Source organism: Gymnoscopelus microlampas (genome assembly GCF_963454915.1).
Source record: "Gymnoscopelus microlampas genome assembly, chromosome: 11".
NCBI lineage: Eukaryota > Metazoa > Chordata > Actinopteri > Myctophiformes > Myctophidae > Gymnoscopelus > Gymnoscopelus microlampas.
The window spans coordinates 31,598,586-31,623,763 of NC_139948.1; the positions used below are offsets into that span (position 1 = coordinate 31,598,586).

Consider the following 25,178-nt stretch of genomic DNA (forward strand, 5'->3'; position numbering starts at 1 on the left):
AATGTTACAAAATAACTTGACAAACGAACACCTCCGCACTCAAACACACCAACGCACAGATAAACATTATTAACAAGAAGAGACAAACAGCTCGATAGTGTGTGTTTGTGTGTGTGTTCCTGTTTGTATCCTGGCTACTGTTTGTATTACAGTGTCTGTGGTCTGTGGTGTAACAGATTAGGAAGACTGATATGTAAAATCAGCTCTAGCTTGAAAGCTCTTAAAATGGATCTTACTACCTGACCTATACATTTTTGCACCATTCTCTCTGTTTAAATGTACAGTATGTGTCTGGGGGAAAGAGAGAGCAAAAGAGACTGTGTGTGTGTGTGTGTGTGTGTGTGTGTGTGTGTGTGTGTGTGTGTGTGTGTGTGTGTGTGTGTGTGTGTGTGTGTGTGTGTGTGTGTGTGTGTGTGTGTGTGTGTGTGTGTGTGTGTGTGTGTGTGTGTGTGTGTTAAATGTGTGTTCTGTCCTGGCTCACTATGGAGCTATGAAAAAAAAACATTTCAATGAGGAGCACCATTGTCTTAAAGAACGCTAGGAAGGTTGTTTTTGTTTTTTGGTGAGTGCCCCTCTCTGGCCACTAGAGGGAACATCAGCCTTAATTTAATCATTTCCCGTTTCAACCAGCCAGACAGGAAGGAGCAGAAGACAGAGGGGATAGGGGAGTTCAATTATTACTCAAATGAGAATTCTTGGCTGTAATGTTGACTGCGACGAGGTCTGTCTGTTTCTCTGTCCCATTTCAGTATAATCGCTCAAAAAAGAAAACACACACACATGAACGAAAACAAAAAGCTTTGGCAACATTGGAATGCCCCCTGCCATGCAAATGGAGCTTATTGAGGGGGTATGGGGGAAAGACTGCTCTCAGACCTGTCATTTGGTCCACTGTGGCCCACTTCCCACTACACTGTCACCAGTCTTCTGATCTGGAGTCAGTCAGTGGCTATGCCATAGGCCCCCTCTGAAACAGCAGCTCCAGACTCATGGCACCTCAGCACAGGAAAGACAGAAGAGAGAGGCCAGTCTTATAGATACTGGTGGAATCTAGAGGCAGGTGCGCGCCGTGCAGCAGGAAGCTCCTGGCTCAGGGGGAGTCCTGGGTCAAGCCCCTGGGAGCCGTGAAGCAGCCCCGGTGGTTTTGTCTGGTGTCCGGGAGTGAGGGGGAACTCACTGACAGTCAGCGGGGGTCTCTTGTCGGAAACCTCAGTAGGGGAGACAACCACGGTGTGTCTGCGCCATGCCCGTCTCTTCCTCCGCGTCTCCGGGGACAGGGGCTTCCTCAGCCCCACTATGCGCAGGTCGTCAGCTGAACCCATGAGGCGGGCCCGTACCTGGTCTGCCAGGGACCCAAGTCCCTGCCCTGTCGGAGTGAAGGAGGCTGCCTCGCCGGGCGGCAGGGCTGGCCGGGGCCGGGACAGACGCAGACTCTCCTGACTGCTGCCGGAAGACGGGTCGGTTCTGGAGGCGTCCCGCCTCGCCCTCGGCGCACCTTCCGCCCCGCCCCCGCCTGCCTCACTCTGGGCCGCCAGCTCCAGCTCCAGCAGGTCCAGGGAGCGAGCCTTGGCCTTCTCCCCCTTCAGCTTCTTCCTGGCCAGGGTATCACATTGAATCAGCTTGTGGGAGTTGAAGGAGGGCCGTGAATGCAGCCTGTGAGTCGTGGAGGAAGAAGAGAAGGAGGAGGATGACGGAGTGGCGGAGCGGGCCCCTCCTTCGCCCGTCTCCCCAATGTCCTGTGTGTGCGCAAGGGGTGTGGGTGGGGCCAGAAGGGCAGTGGGGGACAGGACAGGGGGTTTGTAATGTGTGTAGAGGAAGCTGCGCGGTGAGGCCGGGGACTGCGTGTTCGGGGTCGGGTGCTTTTCAGGTCTCTCCTGGGTGAGGGAACGCGAGGCAAAGCCGCTTTCGTTGTCTGTCTCGCTCACTAGTTCACTGTGCTCGTCATCAGCATCGTCGCCCCGCCCCAGACTCCGCCCCAGCGTAGACAGGGTGGAGTAACCAGAAACGATGGAACGCGCGTCCTCCGGCGCTCGCCATGGCGGCCCCTTGGCCCCCACCCTCACATCCTCCTCCTCTTCGTGGAGCATCATCGCCGCCCGACCTCCTTCCTCCTCTTCTACCTCCTCTCGGCACTGCCGGCTGGGAACCGGCTCGGTCGCCGTCACCTCCGCTTCTACCTCCTCTTCTTCTCTTTCTATGACATCCGCCTCTTCTTCATCTTCCCCCTCTTCTCCCTCTTCCTCTTCATCCTCCTCTCCCTCTGCGCGCGGAGCAGTGTCTCCTCCTGGCGACTCAGGCCCCTCCCCTTCCTCTGCTCCTCCAAGATGGCTGGGTTTGACTGGCTCGTGCTCCGAGTCGTCGTCAGTGCTGCTTCCCAGGAGGCGGGCGTTGTGTCGCTTCCTGCGCTTGCGGCCAGTAACGGCTGACATGATGGACAGGGTCAGGAAGTCCTTGGCAGTGAGGTCTCGCTTTGACCCCCATGAACCCTGAGAAAGTAACCAGTCACAAAAGGAAGTTCACATTTAACTGCGTGCCAAGTAACATTTCTTTTTTACATACACAATGGTACTGTATAAGTATGTATAACCCATTAAGACCTGGAACTGTGTCATTTTTAGATTTGAGCTAAAAAGCATTATTTTACACTTTGGGCTTTTCAAAAATCGTGAAAATGTGTGCAAATCTTTGAATATATATATTTTTAAAGCAAACATTTGTAACTCAAATCTTTGCTTCAGGGGGTCCCTGGAACAAAATATTTCGATGGGGGTCTGCGGCCAAATACATATAATTTTGGGGGTCCTTGATGTGAAAAAGATTGAGCACCACATAGGTTTTTCAGAAAACTGTTGAGATTTAGGAGACATGTAGAATCGGCTTCAGGCCTCAATGGGATAAACATGATAGCAATAACCTTAACTTTCATATGGAGCTTGGTTGGGTGGGAGGGTTTGTGTTTGTCTTTTGTGTTTGTTTTTTCAGAAAACTAGAAGGGTTTCTTTTTTATAACCGTTTCTGTAAGCTGTGACAATCCTTCATGTTAAAATAAAAATAACTCTCATATGGAGCTCTCATTTCATTCATTCTATTCTTTAGTTCAGCTGTTATTAGCATGTAATTAGCTACCCGTCCTTACCTTTGACTTAGCTGAGTCACTATTGGTTGAGTCTGTAAGGAGAAATGAGAGAGAGAGAGAGAGAGGTCAAAGGTCAGACCCACAGCTGGACAAGAGGCAGTCAGGGGCAGTGAATGTCCATGGTAGATGGCACAGAGAAAGTTGGTTTGTTGATCACATTTACACTTAAGTTCCAAAATGAATAAAAATCCCCAAAGAATCATTACAGTCATGAATGTTGGTCTTCTTACTCTGTACCATCTGACATTCACCCATCCCAGAGCAAAGACTCTGCTCATACACACCATAAACACACTGCACAGCGTGCCGAGTAAAAAGGTGATGGTCAAACAAAGTGAATTTGAGGAGCAGGGGGTTTTGAGAAAACAGTATTAGGGAAACCACGGCACACACTGATGACATCACAGATGACATCGACCAGTGAAGGAAGCGTTGGCGGAGAACGGAGAGCCTCAATCAAAACACACTCCCTTACATACATATAGTACAACCGACACAGCACACTCTCTTTCTCATACACAACCCAAATGCCTCACCACATAGAGGCACCAGTCTGAGGAATACACACAGGGTGAAAGGGCCCACAGAGGATGAGTGGAGCGTTGTGATAGAACAACAAGACAAGCCACTGTGGAAGGGCCATTGCTCCACTCCCAGTGACAGACAAAGTTTACGTACATCACAGTGTCAAAGTGCGTCAACAGCACACTGAGGAAAACACAGTGTGCTCAGCCATCCATTAATGCATTAAAAGGCTTTTCACAAGGGAAGAGACTAATGCGCCTACAATCATGCTTCCTCCAACTCAACATTTGTAAAAATTAAGTAATTTGCAGAACTTGACAATTTCATTCATGCCTTCATTTCAGTAAGCATGCCTTGCTTAGATTACTACAACTCCTTGTACTCTGGATTCAGCAAAAAGGATATCTCCCGTCTTCAACTGGTGCGAAATTCTGCAGCCAGATTATTTAAATTAAGAAAAAAGTCTAAAGGTAGCTCTCTGCCACTGCCAGTCTGTTATAATCTATAGTAGTCTGTTTGGTGGAGAGCTACCTTAAGAAACGCAACCTACACCGGTATTAGCCTCCATTCACTGGTTGCCGGTTCAGGATTGATTTTAACTTAAGTCTTGCAAGGACAGGCTCCCAGTTACATTTTAGCTAATTATGCTGGTCCTGTATAAGCCTTAGATCCTCAGGTAGGGCTGTCTTGGTTCCCAAAAGTCCCGTCGTCACCTTGGGTGATCAGGCTTTTGCGTCCTGGGCACCTAGACTTTGGAATGCCTTGCCCGAGGATCTAAGGCTAGCAAAGACAGTGACATCAAGGCCTTTCTTGGGTTTTTATTTCCTATTTTACCCACCTTCATTTCCTTGCATACCTTTTGTTTGTCTCATTTATTTACTTTATTTTTCCATCAGTATTTTGTTATTTTTCTCCTAGTTTTGCTTCTTGGGGCACCACCTCCTTTTTTGTGTTGAAACAGGAACTCGCTTTGGCTCCTCCCGTTTCTTAGTCCACTTCCTCCCAGGTGCTTCTCTGTTTATTCCTGTTTATTCCAGCATTACATGTTTAGGGCAGTGGTGCTGACAGATTTGGCTGTTAGCAGAATCTGTCTTGAGAGATTTGTTTTTAACTGACTGTTGTTGTTTTCCCTTAAGGCTGTATTTTATCTTTTATCTCGAAATCCACATTATAAATTAAGTTTATTATTATTATTAACTTTTAGAATTTTTTTAATGAGAGGCGAGCGTTCAGGTAGGTAGAGACGTTAGTGTCACCTAGTGACAAGCGTGCGCGATCCCGTGAAATTGTCGCATTAGTGCTCGTCTCACACACGCCATCAATAGCATTGAACTGTGTTGAACTTTTTTCTATGCGACGTGTAGAAACGCATCTATTCACACGATGCGGAGCATAGTGCGATCCCGCTGATCCAAGTAGGTACGCGGGCGTAGTGTTGCTTCCTATGTTATAAAGCCTTTTAGTGGGACTGGGTGAGTGCAGTGTCAGGACCACCCCTCCCCCCACCTACACATGCACTCTTGGAAGGCTTCAGTCAGTTTGACACTGAGAGGGAGACAATGACTTATGGAAGTTCATGGGACAGCACAGAGACGCATACCCACACAATCACCATCCATCTTTCTCTCTCACACATAATACTCCAATTCATTAATCACTTAAACCCTATAACCTTCATTCATTGTATGTCAAATAGCGAGAATAGCCAATCTACAAGCTTACAAGACCTTGTAGATCTGCTATTTCTGCTGAATGTTCACCTACATTTGCCGAATGTTCATCCATTTTTACACAATGCCCGCCAATTATGACATGCCCAGAATAGCGATGCTAGGGTTCATGTGGTTAATTTGCCCAACACAATGCACACACTAGTGCACGCACACGCACGCACACACACACACACACACACACACACACACACACACACACACACACACACACACACACACACACACACACACACACACACACACACACACACACACACACACACACACACACACACACACACACACACACACACACACACACACACACACGCACACACACACACACACACACACACACACACACGCACACACACACACACACATCCAAATCCTACCGCAGTGGCTGCTCCATAGGCTCAGCTGAGAGAGGGATGCAGAAATGTACAAAGAAAGTGAAAGATGAGCAACAAGGAAGGAAAAAAAGGGGGAGTCAGCAGAGAGGAGAGAAGTGTAGGCAAGCTAGTGATTGAATCAGAAGAAACACAATGGGTCCATATCAACGACAATTATATGCCTCGATTATGGTCGCAGTCGGACAGAAGCCTTTTATCTCCATATTTCAATTTTGTATGTTTTTTCGTAAATGAATTCACTATTTCGTCGTACAAAAGTATCGCACAAAAGTAGCGAAAATAGCTTATCTGCAAGCTCACAACGTGTCATGATGCGACATGCTCTTTCCGCTAGTTTCTAAAAATTGAAAGTGAAAGTGGTTAAGTGTGTCTGTGGGTTTTATAAATGTTGAACCAATGACAAGTAGTAGTAACAAGAGTTGGTGACTAAATAAGAACTACATTGGATCCTTTGGAACACAGGTTATTTTTTCCATTTCCTGAAAAGTACTGGATTTGAACATACAAGATTTCTGCCCAACAGTGACGTTATGGTCTTAGCTTTGTGCGCCAGTGAATCCTAAAGGTCTGTTTGGTCAGCGGTCGGTCGCACACAGTGATTGGCTTGGTGCTCACCTGAAGCCTCCCCAAGCAGAGCGGTCCTGCCGATGTTGGAGAGCAGGTGGTCAATGTTGGGGGCAGGCTGCAGGTCCTCCGTGTCGACTGGCGTCTGTACAGACAAACACAAGACCAACAAATATCTGTAAACACTACAATCTTTCAAAATTCATTACCAAATTGTCCCGGTTTTCACCACAATTAAAATAATATTGTACTTGTTTTCAACATTTACATAGATGTTTGTCCCGTTCTGCTCCGCTCATTAATACCTAACCATCATGGCGTTGAAAGATGCTGCCATGCTGTCACTAGGTGTGCTAAAACGTTGTGTTTATATGTCGCCTAGTGCTAAAATAAGTTCCCCATCCAGATGAAAACATGTGTATACTGTATGTCTACAACTCTACATGCATGTGCGTGTGTATAATTATGTGTGTCCTGGTTTGGGAGTCTAAAATTATGGCCACTTATGTCCAGAAGTCTTAAAAACGTTTCAAACCAGTCACAGCCACACTGGTCAGCATAATTCATCATTGTGATGAACAAGGGCATTGTGTCATCTTTCCTGGAGCAACTTTATGGAGTGACAGCAATTACTTTTTAATCTTCCTCCCTGAGCATGCACGTTGTTTTGTTTTTACACTACGAAAAAGTAATCGCCATGAATTTATAAACTTGACACGAAAATTACACAATTACACAATGCCCATGTTTATGGCAGTGATGCATTACGTTCACCAAAGCAACAGTACAGCTCTGTGACGTGTTTTAACAGTTTTGTGGACAACAATGGAGTGGCTTCTGGATATGAGCTATATCTGGTTTTGGATAGAGATGGTGGAACCTACTTGTACACAGAAGATATTTATTTTTTAGCTTTTTGTACAGTAGGTTATGTTGACAATAAGAAAAAATCGAATTATGCCATTTTAGGCCATGCAGCAATCAGGCCAATACAATGAAAAGCATAATTAAATAGTATGAGTTTGTGTTTTTTCCATTACTCTAAATAATAATGCTCCTAAAAGATAACTATGAACGTTAAGTCTACATGAATGCTGTGGTTGTCCACAGAGGGAAACATGAAGGAACTTACTTTTTCATCCTTGTCTAGCTCTTCAGTGAAAAACCAGGTTCCCTACAAAAATGAGAGAGACAGTGACGTAAGACAACATTTAATACAAACACAGGGTGCACATTCCTCACGGAGATAAATAACATTGTAACTACTTTCTCAATATATTTGTGTGTGGGTGCGTTAGTCCATGCATGAGTGCAGCAGTAGATCTTACATGTTGGATGAGGGTCTCCACTATCTTGTACCGATCAGGCATGTGTGTGACCATGTCTGTCATATTGTCCTCAGATGTTCTCATCAGGGTGGGTCCAAATACCAAGGCCAGGTTACGTGGCTCCATCTGTAGGAACACCGCTTACAATTAGGGCTGCAACTGTAGATTATTTTCTCAGCGATTATTTAATTGATTAATCATTTTTTTATTAATTGAATAAATCCGAACAGCAGCACATATATTTTCTGCATCAACAAATCAACATGGTTTTTAATAAAAAAATGATAATTGACTTTTAGTTTGATTACTGGTAGGCTTAACGCTGCACTATGTAACTTTCCTCTTCTACCCCGGATATCAGCAAGTGCTGATCAATCCCAAATTTAACCTGTCTATAAGCATTTTTGAGAACTCTCTCAATTAAGAATCTGTTATGGGTGGAAATCTACAAGCTCACAATGCATAAATCTGCTATTTCTGCTATTTTTGAAAAGAAATTGAAAGTGGATAAGTCTGTGTGGATGTTGTAAATATTTAACCAATGAAAAGTATTAGCAAGAGCTTGTGACTAAATAATAACTACATTGGATCAATTGAAACCATCTCCTGAAAAGGTAACGGTTTTGGACATACAAGGTTTCCACCCAACAGTGGCGATGCAACAGCAAATTTGATTGAAAAAGCGATACACAAAGTGTGGAAATAAATAATACTTTGAAGGTAAGCACGTAAGATTGAACACCTTATTCTTATCTGAGTGGTCGGCTACTGTCTTCAGATGTTCGACCAGAAACTTCAGAGTGTGGTAGTAATGATCTGGGAGGTCACGGATCTATGAAAGGCAAACAAGTCTTTAACAATGAGAAACCTGTGGAACCTGTCAGACTGCCGTTATAAACACACAAACACATGTGTGCACACAAACAAACACACACACGCCCATATTTGAATAGGAAAATTAAAATTCTAAGAGCGCACCACATAAATATGGCTCAAGTCCTTTCTGCAGCTGGCCCGGGTTCGAATCCGACCCAAGCCTCTTTGCTGCATGTCATCCACCCCGTCTCATAAAGCAGAAATGAAAAACATTATACAAATATGAATTCATAACTAGAAGGCAGAATTACACACCAGTTTCTTCATGGTTTTGAGCCTCTCCGATGCACTGTCCATCCGATTGGCATCTATAAAGTCATTATACTTATCTGTAAAGAAACAAAGAGTTCATGTAAGCGATAGCGGAATTGTGTCAAGAGTGTAAAGTAAATCCTTTGCTTTTCTTTGATAACGCTGCACACACCATCAGTAAAGAGGGGTTCTGGTAGTTTGCGGAAAAAGGACTTGAGCAAACTGCTGACCACATTCAGGTCCTGCCATTTCTGTTGACAAGGTAAAGAACAGAGGAGAGAGTCAGTGATAGGAATGTCACCCGCTTGCACCCAAACATACCAATGTCAGTGTCTGTCTCTATTATTAAACTCCATTACGTCACGCGCCCTCTACTGCTGTTTTGGTGAAGCTTAGTAAAATCATCAAAAATGTTAGCCTGGCTTTGTTTACATGGCAATGTATGTTGTCGTCTCTCTTTGTCTCTCACCTCCTCTGTGGGGTTGATGTCAACACCCTTGTTGAGCTGATCCTGCAGCGCCGACACCATGGCGTTGTTGCCCGGGACCCTGTAGATACCGGTGTACTCTAGTCCCATCTCCTCCACCAGACCACAGCAGATCTCCACAATCATAGGAATGAACTGGGAGGGGCGGACAGACATGAGTCAGACAGAGGAGACACAGCACCATAATTACGCCAACAGTATTTAGCTGTCAAAAGTTCATTCATAGCACGGGTACAGCAGAGGATGCTATGACTCCTCACCTTGTTATTAGCACCGGGTTGACAATCCTCCAATCTCACACCAAAAGCCTTAGGCCCCGCCTTCTTAGACTTCTTCATGATGTTGATTCCCCATGGAGACTTTGGGGGGCTGCTCTCATCTGGGGGAAAACAGTGTGAAGTCAAGGCACGTGCTAAAACCATTACAACCAAGAGTTGACTGTCTCTCGGGATACAGTAACAGTAGCACTTACCTTTTCCCTCAGACTTGGGTGAGCGTGGCGCCCCGGCAGCGTTCTCCATCTTGGCCAGCAGGAAGGGAGGTTTCAACCGGGACGTCTTGGGAGACGAGTCAGGCTTGTTGCCCGTCGGACTGCAGGGGCAGACGAGTTAGGGGCAGATGAGTTAAATACAAAATTCCAGCCGTGACACACATCTAGGAAGTGTCAACAATAGCTGCATTAAATTTAATATAAGCAGAAGTTAAGATTGGCACCTCTGTTTTCTGTAGTCGTTCAGTTTCTTACTAATCAGTGCCTGCCTGGAGAAGCCAAGCTCCTGCAACAAACACACAAACATCAGCATCATAACATGACACATTTTTCATCAACCACTTAAACCCTATTGTATACTTCAGTTACAGTATTAGAAACGAACCAATGTCTACTTACCCGTTTAGACCGAGAACCCCATTACGTAACTATACCTTTCAAGCCGGGAACCCCTTTTGGGGTTCTTGTTGCTATGTACAGTATTTTGCAACCAAATGTTTTTGCAATTTTTGAATAAATATTTGAAGTTTTTCAGAAAACTTAGGTCAGGATTTTGAAGGAGTTTTTAGAATCGGCCTCAGGTCTAAATGGGTTAAGCTCACATCGCATCGAACTTCGGAATTCGCCTATAAAGATTCGCCCAAAATAGGGATGTCAGGGTTAATGTGGTTAAACAATATGCATTACATGAAGGACTTCGGGAAAAGAATACAATCTGAAAGGTGACAGGATATGCCGTGTCCACAGACCTCGTTGTCTGTCTTGCTGTTCTCTCTGATGACTTTGATCCAGTCCAGCATGTCCTCCCTGTCCTCTGCTTGCAGCAGGTACTCACAGAAGTCCTGGGTGGTCAGGCGCAGTGCATGTTTACGCTTGGTCTCACTGTATGCTATGTCCACCAGGCAGCCGCGGACGCTGATTGGTTGTTCGTCCTCAGCCCCGCTACCTAAAATGGCCCCGCGAAGGACAGCCTCTCGTTTGTCCTTGTAGAGGAACAGCGAATGAGACCGCATCACAGAGAAGACGCGCTTCCATGGACGCATGCCACTGCCCACCTTCTGTAACAACAAACAGAGGGCGAAGTCAAATCAACATTTATTTATATGTTGTTTTAGATGTTTGAATGTCCAAAAGGACATTTTGCACTCCACTTCACAATGCAATCCACTTCACACAGCATGATATGGCACAGTGCATACAGAAAGAAAAATCTAAAATAAAAGTTGTTACCCGGTTAAAAAGGTTAAATGCAAAGCTAAAAAATTGAGTTCTAAGCTTTCATTTAAAAATATCCAGTGATTCAGCTAGTCTCAATTCAACTGGAAGGCTGGTTCACAGTCTGGTGCCATAAGAGCTAAAAGCAGCGTCACCATGGTTCTTAGTTGTGACTCTAGAAATAGTGAGTCAGTGACTGGAATATATCTGTTAAAATGTAATACTCTGGGGATAATCCATGAAAATTCTAAAAACTGTCCAGCACAAAGAGACCTAAAGAGGAACTGACAAAAGCGAAGGGCCATAGTAACATCATTAAACTTCTCGGTCGCATTTCTTTTATCTGCCCACCTTGCCCTTTTCTGTGAGGATTTGCTTGTAGTGCAGCCACCCCTCTCGTCGTACGTCACTGTAGGTGCTGATGCTGCCCAGCTCCGAGGTGGAATGGCGTTTGGATCGCACCTCCTCTGCTGTCCCAAGGTTGTCCAGAGACTGCAACACAAGCCACGGTATCAGGATATGAAGTTCACATTTAACATTCAGCTGTATGTTTTGAATATATATACTATAATAGACACATAGAACATGAAGGCATGCTTGTGAAAGAAAAGGAATGTACCCCATCTGTGAAGAAGCTCTTCACCCTCTTTGGTAGCCTCCTGTAGAGGATGACAACAAAGGTGTTGATCGTCTGTGTGCCTTATGTTATGTTCCAACACAGGTTTGTTATTGCCCACATAGCAGTAGTAGACTGCCAATGTAAAACAATAACATGAAAGGTAGCCTAAATTAATTAATACACAAACGTCATTAAAGTGGCCAGTGTCTTGGTCCCAGTGTACTCACGAGAAGACACGGCCCTCTTCTCTAAAGCTGTTGAGTCCTTCGTCACATGACTTGGAGCGCTCCGTGGTGATGGCTAGAAGATAGGAGGAACGTCGACTGGATTTAATACTGCCTGCTCAGCAAGAGATGAATGAGTGAAGACAGACAGAGAGAGACAGCAAAATGGAGAGAGAAGAAAAACAATACAGAAAAAGAAAGACAGAAAGAGCAAAAGAATGTTGAAGTAATGCCAATCACCAGAACGAATCTGTGTTGGATTAAGAGAGGAGTTAGTGGGAGGAGGAATGGAGAGTTGGAGGTGGGCAGGGGTGAGGTGGTCTGGATGGAGGGTGGAGAGATACAGTGTGGGGATGTATCCAATCCTCGCTGGTCACTTGGCACAACCACTGGCATGCAGGTGCACGGAATCTCAAAAGACAGACAACCGCATGCGTTTTAGGGATCTGTCTGAGACCGTTGGGTCGTCATGGCATGCACTGGCAAAAACTGACTGCTATTACGATGACAAAGGCATGCACAATCTGATCCTCATTGGACTAATATCCTTTACGTCAGGCATGCAAATTAGAGGGGCTCAAAGAGAGGCATAAACCTGAATGAAATAACTACAAGTCAAGTCCATTATGACTTCTTGTTATAAGAACCTATCACAGCATCATTATAATAGTCTGACATTTCCATCATGCCACAGATCAGACGTCCTTCCTGGCATAACGGCATGCAGAGAGAGAGAGAGCGGAGGCTGACCGGCCCCGAGTGAGGAGGGCGGGGTCACTCACTGCAGTCGTGTGAGAAGAGCCTTGTGAGGGGGAAGGTGAAGGTAGGGGAGGCGGGGCTGGTGATCACTGCGGGCGCCGAGCTCATGCCACTGGACACCACGGACGACGCGGGTACGTGGCGGGCACGCAGGTCAGCGCCGGGGCTAGTCGGCTCATCTGTTAAGGGAAGGGGGCGGAGGGACGGAGGGGGTTAAAGAACAGGGTAGAAAGGAGGAGAGGAAAGGCGAAAAGGAAATGGAGGACAGGAGTGGGTGTTAGAAAAGTTATGCCAGATTTATACTTGGGTGCACATCATGTTACGCACCAAAAGAAAGCCGATCATGATGTTGTGAGCATGTGGATCTGATATTTTTGGTGCGCGACACCGGTCGGCAACTAAGTATAAATCAGGCTTTAAGAGGAAAGTCATAGAGAGGAAGAGGAGGGTATTGGAAAGAGTAGGAGAGCTAACCCTAATTTATACTTTGTCACAAGAAAGTTGCTTGCCGAAAATAACTGATTTTCATCGAGCAACACCGTCCTGAGGCTAAGTATAAATTAGGCTTTAGATGAAGGAGGAGGATTAAATGGAATCAGGCTGACAAGGAACGGCTAGAACTCTGTCTTGAGCTTCAGAGATTTCATAATATCCTGAGAAGAATAAGACGATGCGTCCATCTTCCCATGTCTTTGGTAAGATGATCCATAAAGTTCATACACATATGTCTGGCAACCCACATTATGGACACAAATACTGTACACACAGTCATAAAACTTCATACGTAATTCTTTTATCTCAAGCACTAGAGTGGGAAGTACATAGATGATGCAGCCAGCAAACACAAGCATCGGCAGTTATTGCAAACCCACTGAAAACATGATGAGCTGCGTGTAGCCGACTTTGGGAAATGGAAAACCCAAACAAAAATCTGCCAAGCTTACAAATCACACATCGTAATATGAAAGATATTCTTCAAAGAATGTAGTACCTGCATCTCCTGTCGCCATAAGCAGTCTTTGAATGAGAACAAAGGGAGATTTGTGACAGGTACGTTCATGAGCACCAAGTTTCAGTTCTTTATAAAATGGGTGATGTGCAGTTTGGGAGGATGTGTAAAAGCAGTTGATCCTCCAACGAGAATAATTGATATTTGTGAGAGTACAAATACTATTTTGCTTTTTTCAATGCCAAACAATTTCCACACAATGTGTGTTCACTTTGTTGCACTAAGACATAAAAAGGCAGAGTTCCAATTCATACTGATGATGTTTCATCCCTTTCAACTGTAGAGGGATATGAAACCGTTGCGTGCACACAAACCTACTTCCTGACTGACAGCGAGGATTAGAGACGAGCACGATATCTGCATAGAGCGAGGAGAAGCAGGATTCGCCGGTGACATTTTAAACATCAGAACAGAACGCTACAGCCGGGAGGCCCTTGGTTTGTTCTGTCACTGAACAACAGAGGGCAGCAGAGCTTCACTCTCTGTAGAGCTTCACTCTTTATGAGGCTCCAGGCAGGGATTCTGGCTGGCTCACTCAATTCCAAAGCTTCCCCCGCAGACTGTCAGTGTACTGTAAGTAAACTGAATGAAAATTCACATTACATTACGGTTTCTTATTTCATTGTGCCATTTTCATTCCAGTTCGGCTGATTTTGTACATTTCTTTCCCTCTCTCATCACTGTGTCAAGCCTGCGTACCTCTCTCTGCTCGTACCATATGTATTGTCCAATAGACGCCATGTATCCCTTTGCATTCCAACTTCTCCATTCTCCCCACCTGCCTCTCTGGCTTTCCTCCACCTCCCACCCATGTCCTTCTAACAGCTTCTCTTGTGTGCATGCGTGCGTGCATACTAGTGTGCATGGGTGCGTGCATACTAGTGTGCATAAGCGCGTATGCGTGTTATGCCCCATCCAGAAAGAGCAGGAGAGGAGGCATATGCAGGAAACATTCCCAATCTGGGATGTGAAATCTGCCTGTTTACAGCAGGGCCCAGAAATAGCCGAGCTGCGGGTTTAACAAAGGCCATCATTAACGGAGTCAGAGGAGCCCAGAGCGTGAGCTCACAGCCACGAGACACAGACAGGCCTGCATAGGAGAGAGCTATATACTACAGTGGGCTGTTATTCACTTCCCCTTCACTATATCAGATGCCATGACCTCACTGGTCAGAGAGAGAGAGAGAAAGAGAGAGAGAAATACACAAGCCTAAAACAAGACTAGAGGGGAAGAGAGACCTTGGCAGACAGACAGATGTCTTTGAGAACATACAGTGGGCCTTGGCGATGGTCTTGCTGACTGTGCCTGTTGTGTGGAGGGCCCAGCTAGTAAAGACAGTAGTGGACACCCCCACTCTAATTCCCACAGGAGCACAATAGTGGCATTGAGGGGGGCAAGCAGTGCACACTGCCATGCCTGAGGCTGGCTGGCTGGATGGGGAAAGGCTAAGCGTTTGAGTGTAAAGGGTGATTTATACTTTGTTGTGCGCCAGTGTCGCACAACGGAAATAGCTGATTTAGAAGCTCACAAAGCGTTGCAGAAGAACTTGTAGATCCACTATTTGTGGTGTGCGGCATGGCACGCAACCAATTATAAGTCGGGCATAAGGATCCCTCCTGTTCTCCCTCCAAAAAGTAGAACACAATCTCCTGGATGGGCTGCAAGTTTGGTTCGCGCTGAAGGAATACGAGGGGGTACAGAAGGATTTCATGCAGTGCATGAAAGGAAAAAATATTTGATCTGTTGCCTGCTGCTCAACCACCCTCTTTGGATTCACTTCATATGTGCTCTACTGTAGCTCTAACTAAATAATTGATCACAGAGGGAGGGTGCTGTTGTAAATACAAACCAAATCGAATTTTGAATATCTAAAGAGAACAAGAAAGCATGTCCATCACATATGGAGTGCATTTGTGTTTTTGTGAGCTGTCAATACAGTAGCTTCAGAAATAGAACAATAGCCTAATAAATAACCCCCCCAGAACAGGCCCAGATCATATCAGGAACTCTGTCAGAGAGATATGGAGAGTCTATGGGGAGAAGCTAGCCTAGTTTCAATATGTGGCCATTAAACGTGTCCCAGCCTGTCGCTCTGACTGCCTAGTTTCTGTTAATTCAGTGAAGGTACGAAGGCAAGAATGTTGGTGTGCTGATACGTTGAATTCTCTCTTCACATGTCTTTCTCACTTGTCTTCCATGTTATGTGGCACACACAGCTTAAAGGCTCATTTGCCTAAAGGCAAATTTATACTTTGTCTATGACTGTGTCGCACGTTCTTCTGTCATTTTCATCAAGCCACACGGTTGTACGACAAAGTATAAATTGAGATACAGTATATCTATCTACATGATCATTTCAAGATGTGCCGAAGCTGCCATGTCAGCTGATTGGAATCAGCAGGGCATTAAGCTGACCACTGGAACATTATCCTGCCAGACTGACTGGCTTAGATTTGGTTTGACTGGGACTAATGGCTGCTGTCCATACTGAGTTAGTGACTGGCCTTTAAAGATTCTTCTTCTACCTCCACAGAATGTGAGAGGAACAAGCTGGGACACGACCACATTTACCTCCTGCTGACACCAACATGAACAGCATAGCATACTGTACATACTGTTACAAAAAGCCTCATGTAGATGGTCGATTACACACACTATGTACAAAAGGTGATCAGATAGGCCTAAGTCATATCATAGCAAGATCAGTGTCAAACCCATGGCTTTGCCTCCTGCCATCAATTTAAGTCTGATTTAATTGAATCCTGACACATTGCTGAAATTTAGATGGACATTTAGAATAGATATTGACAGGCAGGTGCACACCAGCAAATATGTTATAATCCAATAACGTTCTATAACTAAAGCTCTAATTAAGTCACACACACACACACACACACACACACACACACACACACACACACACACACACACACACACACACACACACACACACACACACACACACACACACACACACACACACACACACACACACACACACACACACACACACACACACACACCTAATGTCCTGGGTAAGGCAAGGTGATCTGGAGAGTAGGAGGATCAGTGAATTCCCAGATTAAATACAATCAAACTACCTGTCTACTTGACTGTGGGAAGTACTAGTATTACCAAACACATCATATCCAGACAGATGACACACAACGATACAGACAAAGAGGAAATTAAGGGCAGTCGGTCTCCTCATTCAAGACTCTCATAATAGGCTCTGTGCATAACTGTAGTCCCGGGTTCCCAGAAGGTGGCATGGCTGTTTCTTGTTCCAGTTCATTTACACCCATACAGCTCTGTTTGATAGGCTCAGCAGCAATCAAATAAGTCAATTAAATCAGCCTGCAAACCTGGACTAGAGTTATGCACAGAGCCTATTGTGTCTTAACTGTAGCTTTGTATTTTCCTATCGTACATTCTCAAAAATAGATTGCATCAAAGATCATGGAGAATTAAATCTGAAGGTCAGCTTGGAGTTTCGAAGAAGGATTCAAGTGTGGATGGAGAAGGGATGTGAAGGAGGGAATCTTGGAAGCTTCATGCTTACCTATGAAGGGTATGGATGCCAGAGAGTCATCCTCTGTGGATAAAGGGGCTAGGTTTCCATTTGGTTTACGCAAAGCACCGTCTCCTATGGACTGAGGGACCGGTGCCGAGTCCTGGGGTTCCGAGGGAAACACAGGAGTGTCTAGGTCATCCACAGCCAGCGCGTAGTGGGGGTGGCGCATGCCATGGACATTTCTCCGCCCCGTGGGAGGCTTCTGTCTCAGGACCACCTCCTGAGTCTGTGCGGCCGCCGCCGCTGCCACCACCACCTCTGATTGTCCCTCCCCTGCGCCTCTTTCCCTCTCATGGTTGGTGGGCCTGTACGCTCTGTCCTGGGGTTCAGGTGTGACAGAGGTTAGGGGGGAGGCGCTAGAGGTGTTGAGGGGGGCAGGAGCTCCCTCCGGCGGACTGGTTTTAGGGGTCAGGTTCCAGTTGAGGTGTGGGCCAGAATAGGAAGGGTCCCTGAAAGAATGGGCCTGCTGCATGATGCGGCCTGTCTTGCGGTAGAACGAGGGGCTGTAGCTGCGGTAGCCCACCGGCTGGTCGTCCATGCTCTGCCCAGTGGGCAGCCGCCTGCTCTGAGAGGCGGGCTGTTGGGGCTGGGGCTGTGTGTAGGAGGTCTGGGGGTGGGGCTTATGATGAGACTGTGTATGTCGGGACACTGGGGGTGCCTGCGCTACGCCATAGTGGCTGCCCTGCCAGTGGTAAGCTTCGGTCCTGGGGGGCGGTTGAGGGGCCTGCTGGACCCAGGCTTGCCTATCGAAGGGGGGCGAGACAAGCCCAGCTGGTGTCCGGTCCAGCGTCTCCAGCGACCGTCCGTAGAGGTCGTATTGGGCCAGCAGGTTCTCCGAGCGCGTTCGGGCGTAACCGGAGGCCGGGTGGCCTCTGGCCGGATCGCCCTCCCATTCCCCGTAGGTCCAATATGGGTCTCCGTGAGGCCCCGCTTGTGACTGCTGCTGCAGTAGCAGCAGAGTGTCCTGGGAGGCGCTGTGCGGGAAGCCTGCCGAGCGCTGCTGGTGCCTCCTCATCTCGCTGAGCCGGTCCTGAGAGTAGCTGCGGTGACGTGTCTGCATGCTGTCATGTCTGCGTCCTGAGCGCTCAGGTATCTGGTTGTAGTACCAATCGGAGAGGGCCTGCTGGCAGCGCTCGCCGCGGCTGTGGCTAAACTGAGGCAGGGGCGGGCTGGTCCAGGCCTGGCTTGACTTCCGTGGCTGGACCTGGGAAGAGCTGGCAGTGTTGTGGTTGGGGTAGTGGACTTGGAGTGGGCTGGACAGAGGTCCCCCCGAAGAGGAAGAGGAGGAATAGGAGCGACCCCTGGTCTGGCCCTGAGGCTGCTGGCTGGTCATTCCATACTGAATCTCCTCTGTGCGATGGGCGGGGCTACTGTGACCCACACCCCCAGGCTCCCCTGCCCGCCCCTCCTGCCAGCTGGCTGGGCTGCCCACAGTGGATCGGTTGTCCAGGGGTGAAGAGGGGCTGGAGGACCCCGGCCAGCGACTCCAGTTATCCAGCTGGTTCTGGCCCATGGGGACAGAAGTGGGGGCTCCAGCAGGGGGCTGGGATTTGTTACGTGGATAGCAGAGGGGAGGCGGCACTGGGAGGTTCTGGGCTCCCCCTGCGTAAGGCTCGTTGCCCTTTAGGTAGGCATCCTGGGAGTATGCCTGGGGGACACAAGAGGGGGAGAGATGTGAGACATTGTCATGATGACAGGGTGACAGTGAATGGAGAAACTGGTGAATGAACGTGGAGGGAGAGTTCAGCAAAGTTCAGGTTCAGTCTTAAGATCAGTTGCTAGATCAGGGGTTCTTGAGCTTATTCATTAACTAATATAGCATCAAAATCAGTTTAACCATTTCAATCCCTTATACTTCGGCTTTCTGAAAAATAGCCGATCTACAAGCTCAAAACGCATTGCAGTGCAACGCGTTATGAGCTTGCAGAGCTTTTTTTTTTAATTATGAAAAGTTTGGAATCATTTTGAAAAAAATACATGGCACAAAACCTTTTCAGATGCGGGTTTAATTGGGGCCACATACATATATCAATTTGGGAGTCCTTGAAATGAAAATGTTTGAGAACCACTGAGCTAGATCAACGACAATAACAACACAGGCCCAAACCATAAGACTATAACAGCTTCACACACTGCACAACAATACACAACATGCCTTACAGTGGAATCGTCTCCCTCAGCCCAGCCGCTATGCCACAGTTTGTCTCTAGGGCCTCGGCTCCCAAAACAAACAGCTTGCTAGTTGCTAGCAAACTACATGAACAAGCAACTGCCTGAAGTGAAAGCCACAGCACTACACGACACCCAGCTGTGGGAGCTATATGCTGTATGTTCACTGCAATGCCCTACATACAGTACATATCAGCTTAGTTTGACACTGTAAACATGACCTATTATGGAATTAAACAGCACATGATTTACAAATTGCTTTACCCACTGCGTATACTAATCAAGAAAGACCATCTCATCTACAGTCTCACACACCAACTACGACTTAAAATCCCTACTCCATGAATACACAAAGTAACTAGCCAACAATTATTTAGCATCACCACGAATACATAAACTAATAAATACACAAAACAAATAACTGAGACCAGATGAGAAGGATTTGTGATTTACCTAAGTGAGCTAGACTGTCCAATAGAATCAGGAAGCTCTTCCCAGACTGAGCAATACATTTGTAGCCACAAACAGACACAGAGGAACAGGGAGAGGGCAGAACAGGAGAGGTCTCCTCAAAAACAATGTTCACCTTCCAACACTCCACGCTGTGGTCCAGCACTCTCTCCCTCTCTCTCATGTACACTCCTGCGTTCCTCTCTTTCTCTTCTCCGGTCCTTGCTATCTCTTCGAACCTCTTCTTTTTGTTTCTCTCTCTCTCTCTCTCTCCCTTCTCCAACCCTCCCAAACTCCTTCTGTCCTACCCTCCCTCCCTTATTTTCTCTCGATCTCTCTCTCTCTCACACTATCTGTCTGTCTGTCTCCCTCCCTCCCTCACTCCTCCCTGTGGGAGGGCGGGTGGAAGGAGGCGTAGCACTGATGATGTCATGCTTGGAATGCAGCAGATACAGGCGTAGCGGTTAAGGGGAGGAGTTTGGGAATGGGAGGAGGAAGAGGAGGTGGTGTGTGTGTGTGTGTGTGTGTGTGTGTGTGTGTGTGTGTGTGTGTGTGTGTGTGTGTGTGTGTGTGTGTGTGTGTGTGTGTGTGTGTGTGTGTGTGTGTGTGTGTGTGTGTGTGTGTGTGTGTGTGTGTGTGTGTGTGTGTGTGTGTGTGTGTGTGTGTGTACTTGTATAACTATACTTGTGAGGGCCAAATGTCCCCACATGTGTAGTAGAATTCGAGAAATAGACAGTTTTCCTGGTCCTCACAAGAACACTGGTTGTTTTCTGGTTAATAAAAGATTGCTAGAGTTAGGCTTGACTCATACTTGGTTGTCACAACGTGTCGCAGTGCGACGCGTTGTGAGCTTGCAGATCGGCTATTTTGGGTGCGTGACACCGACATGCAATTAAATTCAGGCTTTAGGGCTAGGATTAAAAATGGCAAAAAATAGATAAATAATTGATGTCCTCACAAGTATAGTAATACAAACGTGTGTGTGTGTGTGTGTGTGTGTGTGTGTGTGTGTGTGTGTGTGTGTGTGTGTGTGTGTGTGTGTGTGTGTGTGTGTGTGTGTGTGAGAGAGAGAGAGAGAGACCGAGAGTGAACACCCAGTATTGGTGGTCAGTTCTAGCTACCTGTGTCTCCCCATGAGGTAGTTCACTGGATGGGAGAGGCCAGGTTGAGCTATGCATGTCGGATCATGTGAGTAAATAAATGGTGGAGCAATTCGCAGACTGACGCAAATGCACGTGCATGTGGGTGTCTGCTCTTCAACTATAGCCTCGAATAGCCTAGGTGGTTACTAAAATGGATGTCTGTTGTAATCGAAATGCATTGCAGGGAGTGTTTGAGTCATTGCCCAGCTATTCTCTCAAAATCTCCACATTCTTAAGTAATGACAGAGAGAATCCTGGCTGAACCCGAATGAATGCAGTAGGATATGCAGTCACTTAACCTGCAATAAAACCATTTAAGTTCAAATTATGTCTGTGTCTGTGTGTGTGTGTGTGTGTGTGTGTGTGTGTGTGTGTGTGTGTGTGTGTGTGTGTGTGTGTGTGTGTGTGTGTGTGTGTGTGTGTGTGTGTCACATGAGGGTGATGTCTGTGTTGTAGGGTGTGTTTATAAATGTTATACTCACACTTACCAGCTGCAATACGTCTTCGTCTTTTGGCATAATGGAGAGCTCCAACACGCTCTCACTGTGGAATATATGTGGACAAGGAGAAATTAAGACATTGCGGCAAGAAACAGATAAGAGGTTAGAGAGAGATGAGAAACAATGAAATGGTCAGATTGATACTCGGGGACTTTGCAGTGCAGTGCATGCACATTCTTCAAGAGGAAAATGAGCATCAGTCCAGTCCGTGGTTATCTGTTTTACATAACAAATTTCCTAGTGGGTTTGTAAGAGTTTCTCCAAAATGAGATATCCACCATTTAGAAAAGAGTGTCACCTACTCTTCCAAAATAATTAAAGGTGCTGTAAAGTCATATTATTTGGTTACATATAATACGTTTTTCGTTAAAAGGTTAAAGCTCTATAATTCTGATAGCTACTAACTACTGTTAAAGCAATTGTCCAATAACAGGGGTCTCCCCGTCTCTCCAGCTGTTTAGTAAGCAGATAATGCATTTCTGTTTTCTTATTTTACAGAGGAGATTGTGTGCACATCTTGTACCTTTATTTAGGCCAGGTGCAGGACATCAAGGCAAGAATCAAATAGAAGGTTAAAACATCTGCACACTGGTTTAAAGCTCCAAAACTATTTCATTAATGGTGCAACGTTTTGACCTTATAGATCTTCACCAGGCAAATGTCTATTTTAACCTACCCTGCAGTTTATATATCCATTGATGTAAGATTGTAAAATGACATACACAGACACAAATCCTTTTATTTAATTGTTCTCTTTAGGAGCAGGGTAAATGTCTCATACAGACACAGAAAATGCACTGCATGTATGAGAACTTGCATACAAAGAAGAACAAACGCTAGACGTAAACAAACACAACCACAACCACAGGTATAAAGCACACACATACAACCGACATAGGTGCACAACGTGTCCTACACTACCTGTTCTGGATGAGGGCGATCACTTGTGAATACGTCTTCCCTAGAATACTCTCTCCGTTCACTTTCACCAGCCGATCCCCTGAAACAAACATAGATGGAACACACTTAAAACAGCAGACCATCACTGATAGACAAGCTAACAAACGTGTCTCACTATCATCATGGCATCATTGGATACCATTGTATGTCTAAGTGTACTGTATATCAGTGGTTCCCAAACGTTTTAGCTCAAGACCCAAAAGAGAAATTAGATGTTTGCCTGGGACCCAAACTAGTGAAAACAGCAGATCTACAAGATCACAACGCGTCAGTTCGCGCCACGTTGTGAGCTTTAGATCTGCTATTTTCACAACAAAAATTGGTCTGTGACCCAAACATGGGTCCCGACCCACTGTTTGGGAGACAGTGCTGTGTATCAGGATTAAGCACCCCTGACAACATACAAACAAGCTTGACTACACCGCGCTCCATCCAATTCCATATACTGGGTGGAGAGCCAAACCATGTGAAGCCAGCCCTGGACAGACAAGACAAAGCCAGGCCAGAGAAACCCCAGACACCCACTTCATACTTGGAGACAGTAGCTTGGGTTGAAGAAACATGTGGTGTCTGGGGCTATATTATTAAGTTAAATATATATATATATATATATATATATATATATATATATATATATATATATATATATATATATATATATATATATATATATATATATATATATATATATATATATATATATATATATATATATATATATATATAAATATATAGTTGTGTTCAATTATACATGACTTTATACGTCATGAAATGTGCGTATGTGTGTGTTTGTGTATGTGCGTGTGTGTGTGTGTGTGTGTGTGTCATGTGTGCATGTGTAACAGGCATGCATAAATTAATGTGCATGCACATTGGCATGTGTTATTTCAGATGTGTTTGTGTTTAAATGTGTTGCTTTGTATGGAGTACTGGTTTGGTTTGGCAGGGCTGTTAGGAATGGAATGTTGTCTTGCTCCGACAGCAAGACACAACAAGAAAACTTGACGAGCTCTGTCACATTCATGCTGCACTGGAGAATTTCACGCATCATTCTTGCATTATAGTTTTCATATATATGTATGTATGTATGTATATTATATGTGTGTATATATGTGTGTGTGTGTGTGTGTGTGTGTGTGTGTGTGTGTGTGTGTGTGTGTGTGTGTGTGTGTGTGTGTGTTATATATATATATATATATATATATATATATATATATATATATTATATGTATGTATATTATATGTGTGTGTGTGTGTGTATGTGTATGTGTATGTGTATGTGTATGTATATATATATATATATATATATATATATATATATATATATATATACACACATACACACACACACACACACACACACACACACACACACACACACACACACACACACACACACACACACACACACACACACACACACACACACACACACACACACACCAAATGGATAAATAAATACTGTGTATACCGTTTATACCCTGAGTTCTTGGCTCACATGAAGGAATAATAATCACTCTACACTACAGTACCTGATCCCCCCTGCAGCCTCTCTGCATGTCTGATACCACTCTGTTTCCATGCATGTCTGCAGCATCATGTGACAGATGCTCTTGCCCAGATATTTCCATTGCAAATCAGACAGTGATTCTCAACATGTGGGCCGGGGACCACTGGTGGGCCGCGAGGGTTTTGCAAGTGGGCCCACAAATAATTAGCAAAAAACACAATATAACATTAATATTAAAAAAAACATAATGTAATGTATGTCATGGTATTTTTTCTTTAAAACCTAAAACAAATGAGTTTTCTTTGTGATACGAATAAATAGGAACTTAAAGTATACTACGTTAGTTCCATTGATCCAAGCCGGAACACAATCAATTGATTGATCATTAAAATAAACACGCTTAGCAAATGCACATGGCCTACCCATCTGACCACTTAACACGGCAGCGGAAAGGTTGCCGGGTTAAGTGGGCCCTGAATCCCTGATCCAGAGTGTGCCCTGATCCAGAGAACCACTGGCAAATCTGAAAGAGAACGCTCGCAGACTGTGGGCTCCAGTTGTAGGAATTTATTTTATTGCACCTGAGTGCTGCTGGGACGTTTCTGAGGCGTTTCTGTGACGTTTCACAGCAGCACTCAGGTGAAATAAAAACAAATCCTACAACTGGAGCCCACAGTGTGCGAGCGTTCTCTTTCAGTTTTCATGTTATATTTTTTCACTTCCCTTTATATTGAACCACTGGCCAATCAGCATGCTCATGTTCCTGCCACTGCTGTAGTCTCAAGCCTATTTATTTATGCTCTGCTGCACAACGCCGTCGAATGCGGCGGCACTGTCAGGCGCAACCAAAAGGTTCACAACGCATAGCAGACCTCAAATCTCACGACTGTTGTGAGATTGTAGGTCGGCTATTTTCGGTGCACGACGCAGTCATGAGATGGAGTATGAATCGGGCTTCAATCTGTCTTTACCTGTGCAAAGGCCAGCCTGGTGGGCTGGACCTCTCTCTCTCACATTCTTCACAAATATGGTGTCCATCGGCTCCAGACGACTTTTCTGATACCCTATCCGTGACAAACAATGGAAAGCAAAGCAAAACAGAACAAAAAGGGTCATGCATAACAATAAAACAACAATTTGTGGGAAAATGTCTACAGTGTCACTTTCTTTGATGTTATAAACATACAACATTTTTATTGAGAGGAGCGTGTTTGGAGTTAAAGGTACTTTAGATGCAGTACTAAGTAGAGTCCTGCAGAGGGA

General features: G+C 45.5%; 1 protein-coding gene across 10 annotated transcripts in view; it reads right to left on the reverse strand.

Annotated features, from left to right (window-relative positions):
* Positions 1-322: 322 nt before the first annotated feature.
* The window catches only part of arhgap23a (Rho GTPase activating protein 23a), a 69,433-nt gene continuing 44,577 nt past the window's right edge, over positions 323-25,178 (reverse strand). For 4 of the 10 annotated variants that reach the window (XM_084070902.1, XM_084070900.1, XM_084070901.1 and 1 more), the window contains exons 4-24: positions 24,887-24,979; positions 22,367-22,445; positions 21,428-21,488; positions 17,173-18,832; positions 12,624-12,779; positions 11,845-11,956; positions 11,618-11,657; positions 11,350-11,490; positions 10,533-10,841; positions 10,008-10,069; positions 9,766-9,884; positions 9,554-9,672; positions 9,276-9,428; positions 8,979-9,057; positions 8,810-8,883; positions 8,421-8,510; positions 7,679-7,804; positions 7,483-7,524; positions 6,402-6,495; positions 3,137-3,168; positions 323-2,486 (exon numbers count right to left, since the gene is read on the reverse strand). In XM_084070902.1, the coding sequence (XP_083927028.1) occupies positions 1,032-2,486; positions 3,137-3,168; positions 6,402-6,495; positions 7,483-7,524; positions 7,679-7,804; positions 8,421-8,510; positions 8,810-8,883; positions 8,979-9,057; positions 9,276-9,428; positions 9,554-9,672; positions 9,766-9,884; positions 10,008-10,069; positions 10,533-10,841; positions 11,350-11,490; positions 11,618-11,657; positions 11,845-11,956; positions 12,624-12,779; positions 17,173-18,832; positions 21,428-21,488; positions 22,367-22,445; positions 24,887-24,979 (5,096 nt within the window). In that variant the 3' untranslated portion in view covers positions 323-1,031. Of the gene's footprint in view, positions 2,487-3,136; positions 3,169-5,768; positions 5,794-6,401; positions 6,496-7,482; positions 7,525-7,678; positions 7,805-8,420; positions 8,511-8,809; positions 8,884-8,978; positions 9,058-9,275; positions 9,429-9,553; positions 9,673-9,765; positions 9,885-10,007; positions 10,070-10,532; positions 10,842-11,349; positions 11,491-11,617; positions 11,658-11,844; positions 11,957-12,623; positions 12,780-17,172; positions 18,833-19,806; positions 20,098-21,427; positions 21,489-22,366; positions 22,446-24,886; positions 24,980-25,178 lie in introns of those variants that run through there. The other 6 variants (XM_084070896.1, XM_084070897.1, XM_084070898.1 and 3 more) reach the window with 6 other exon arrangements.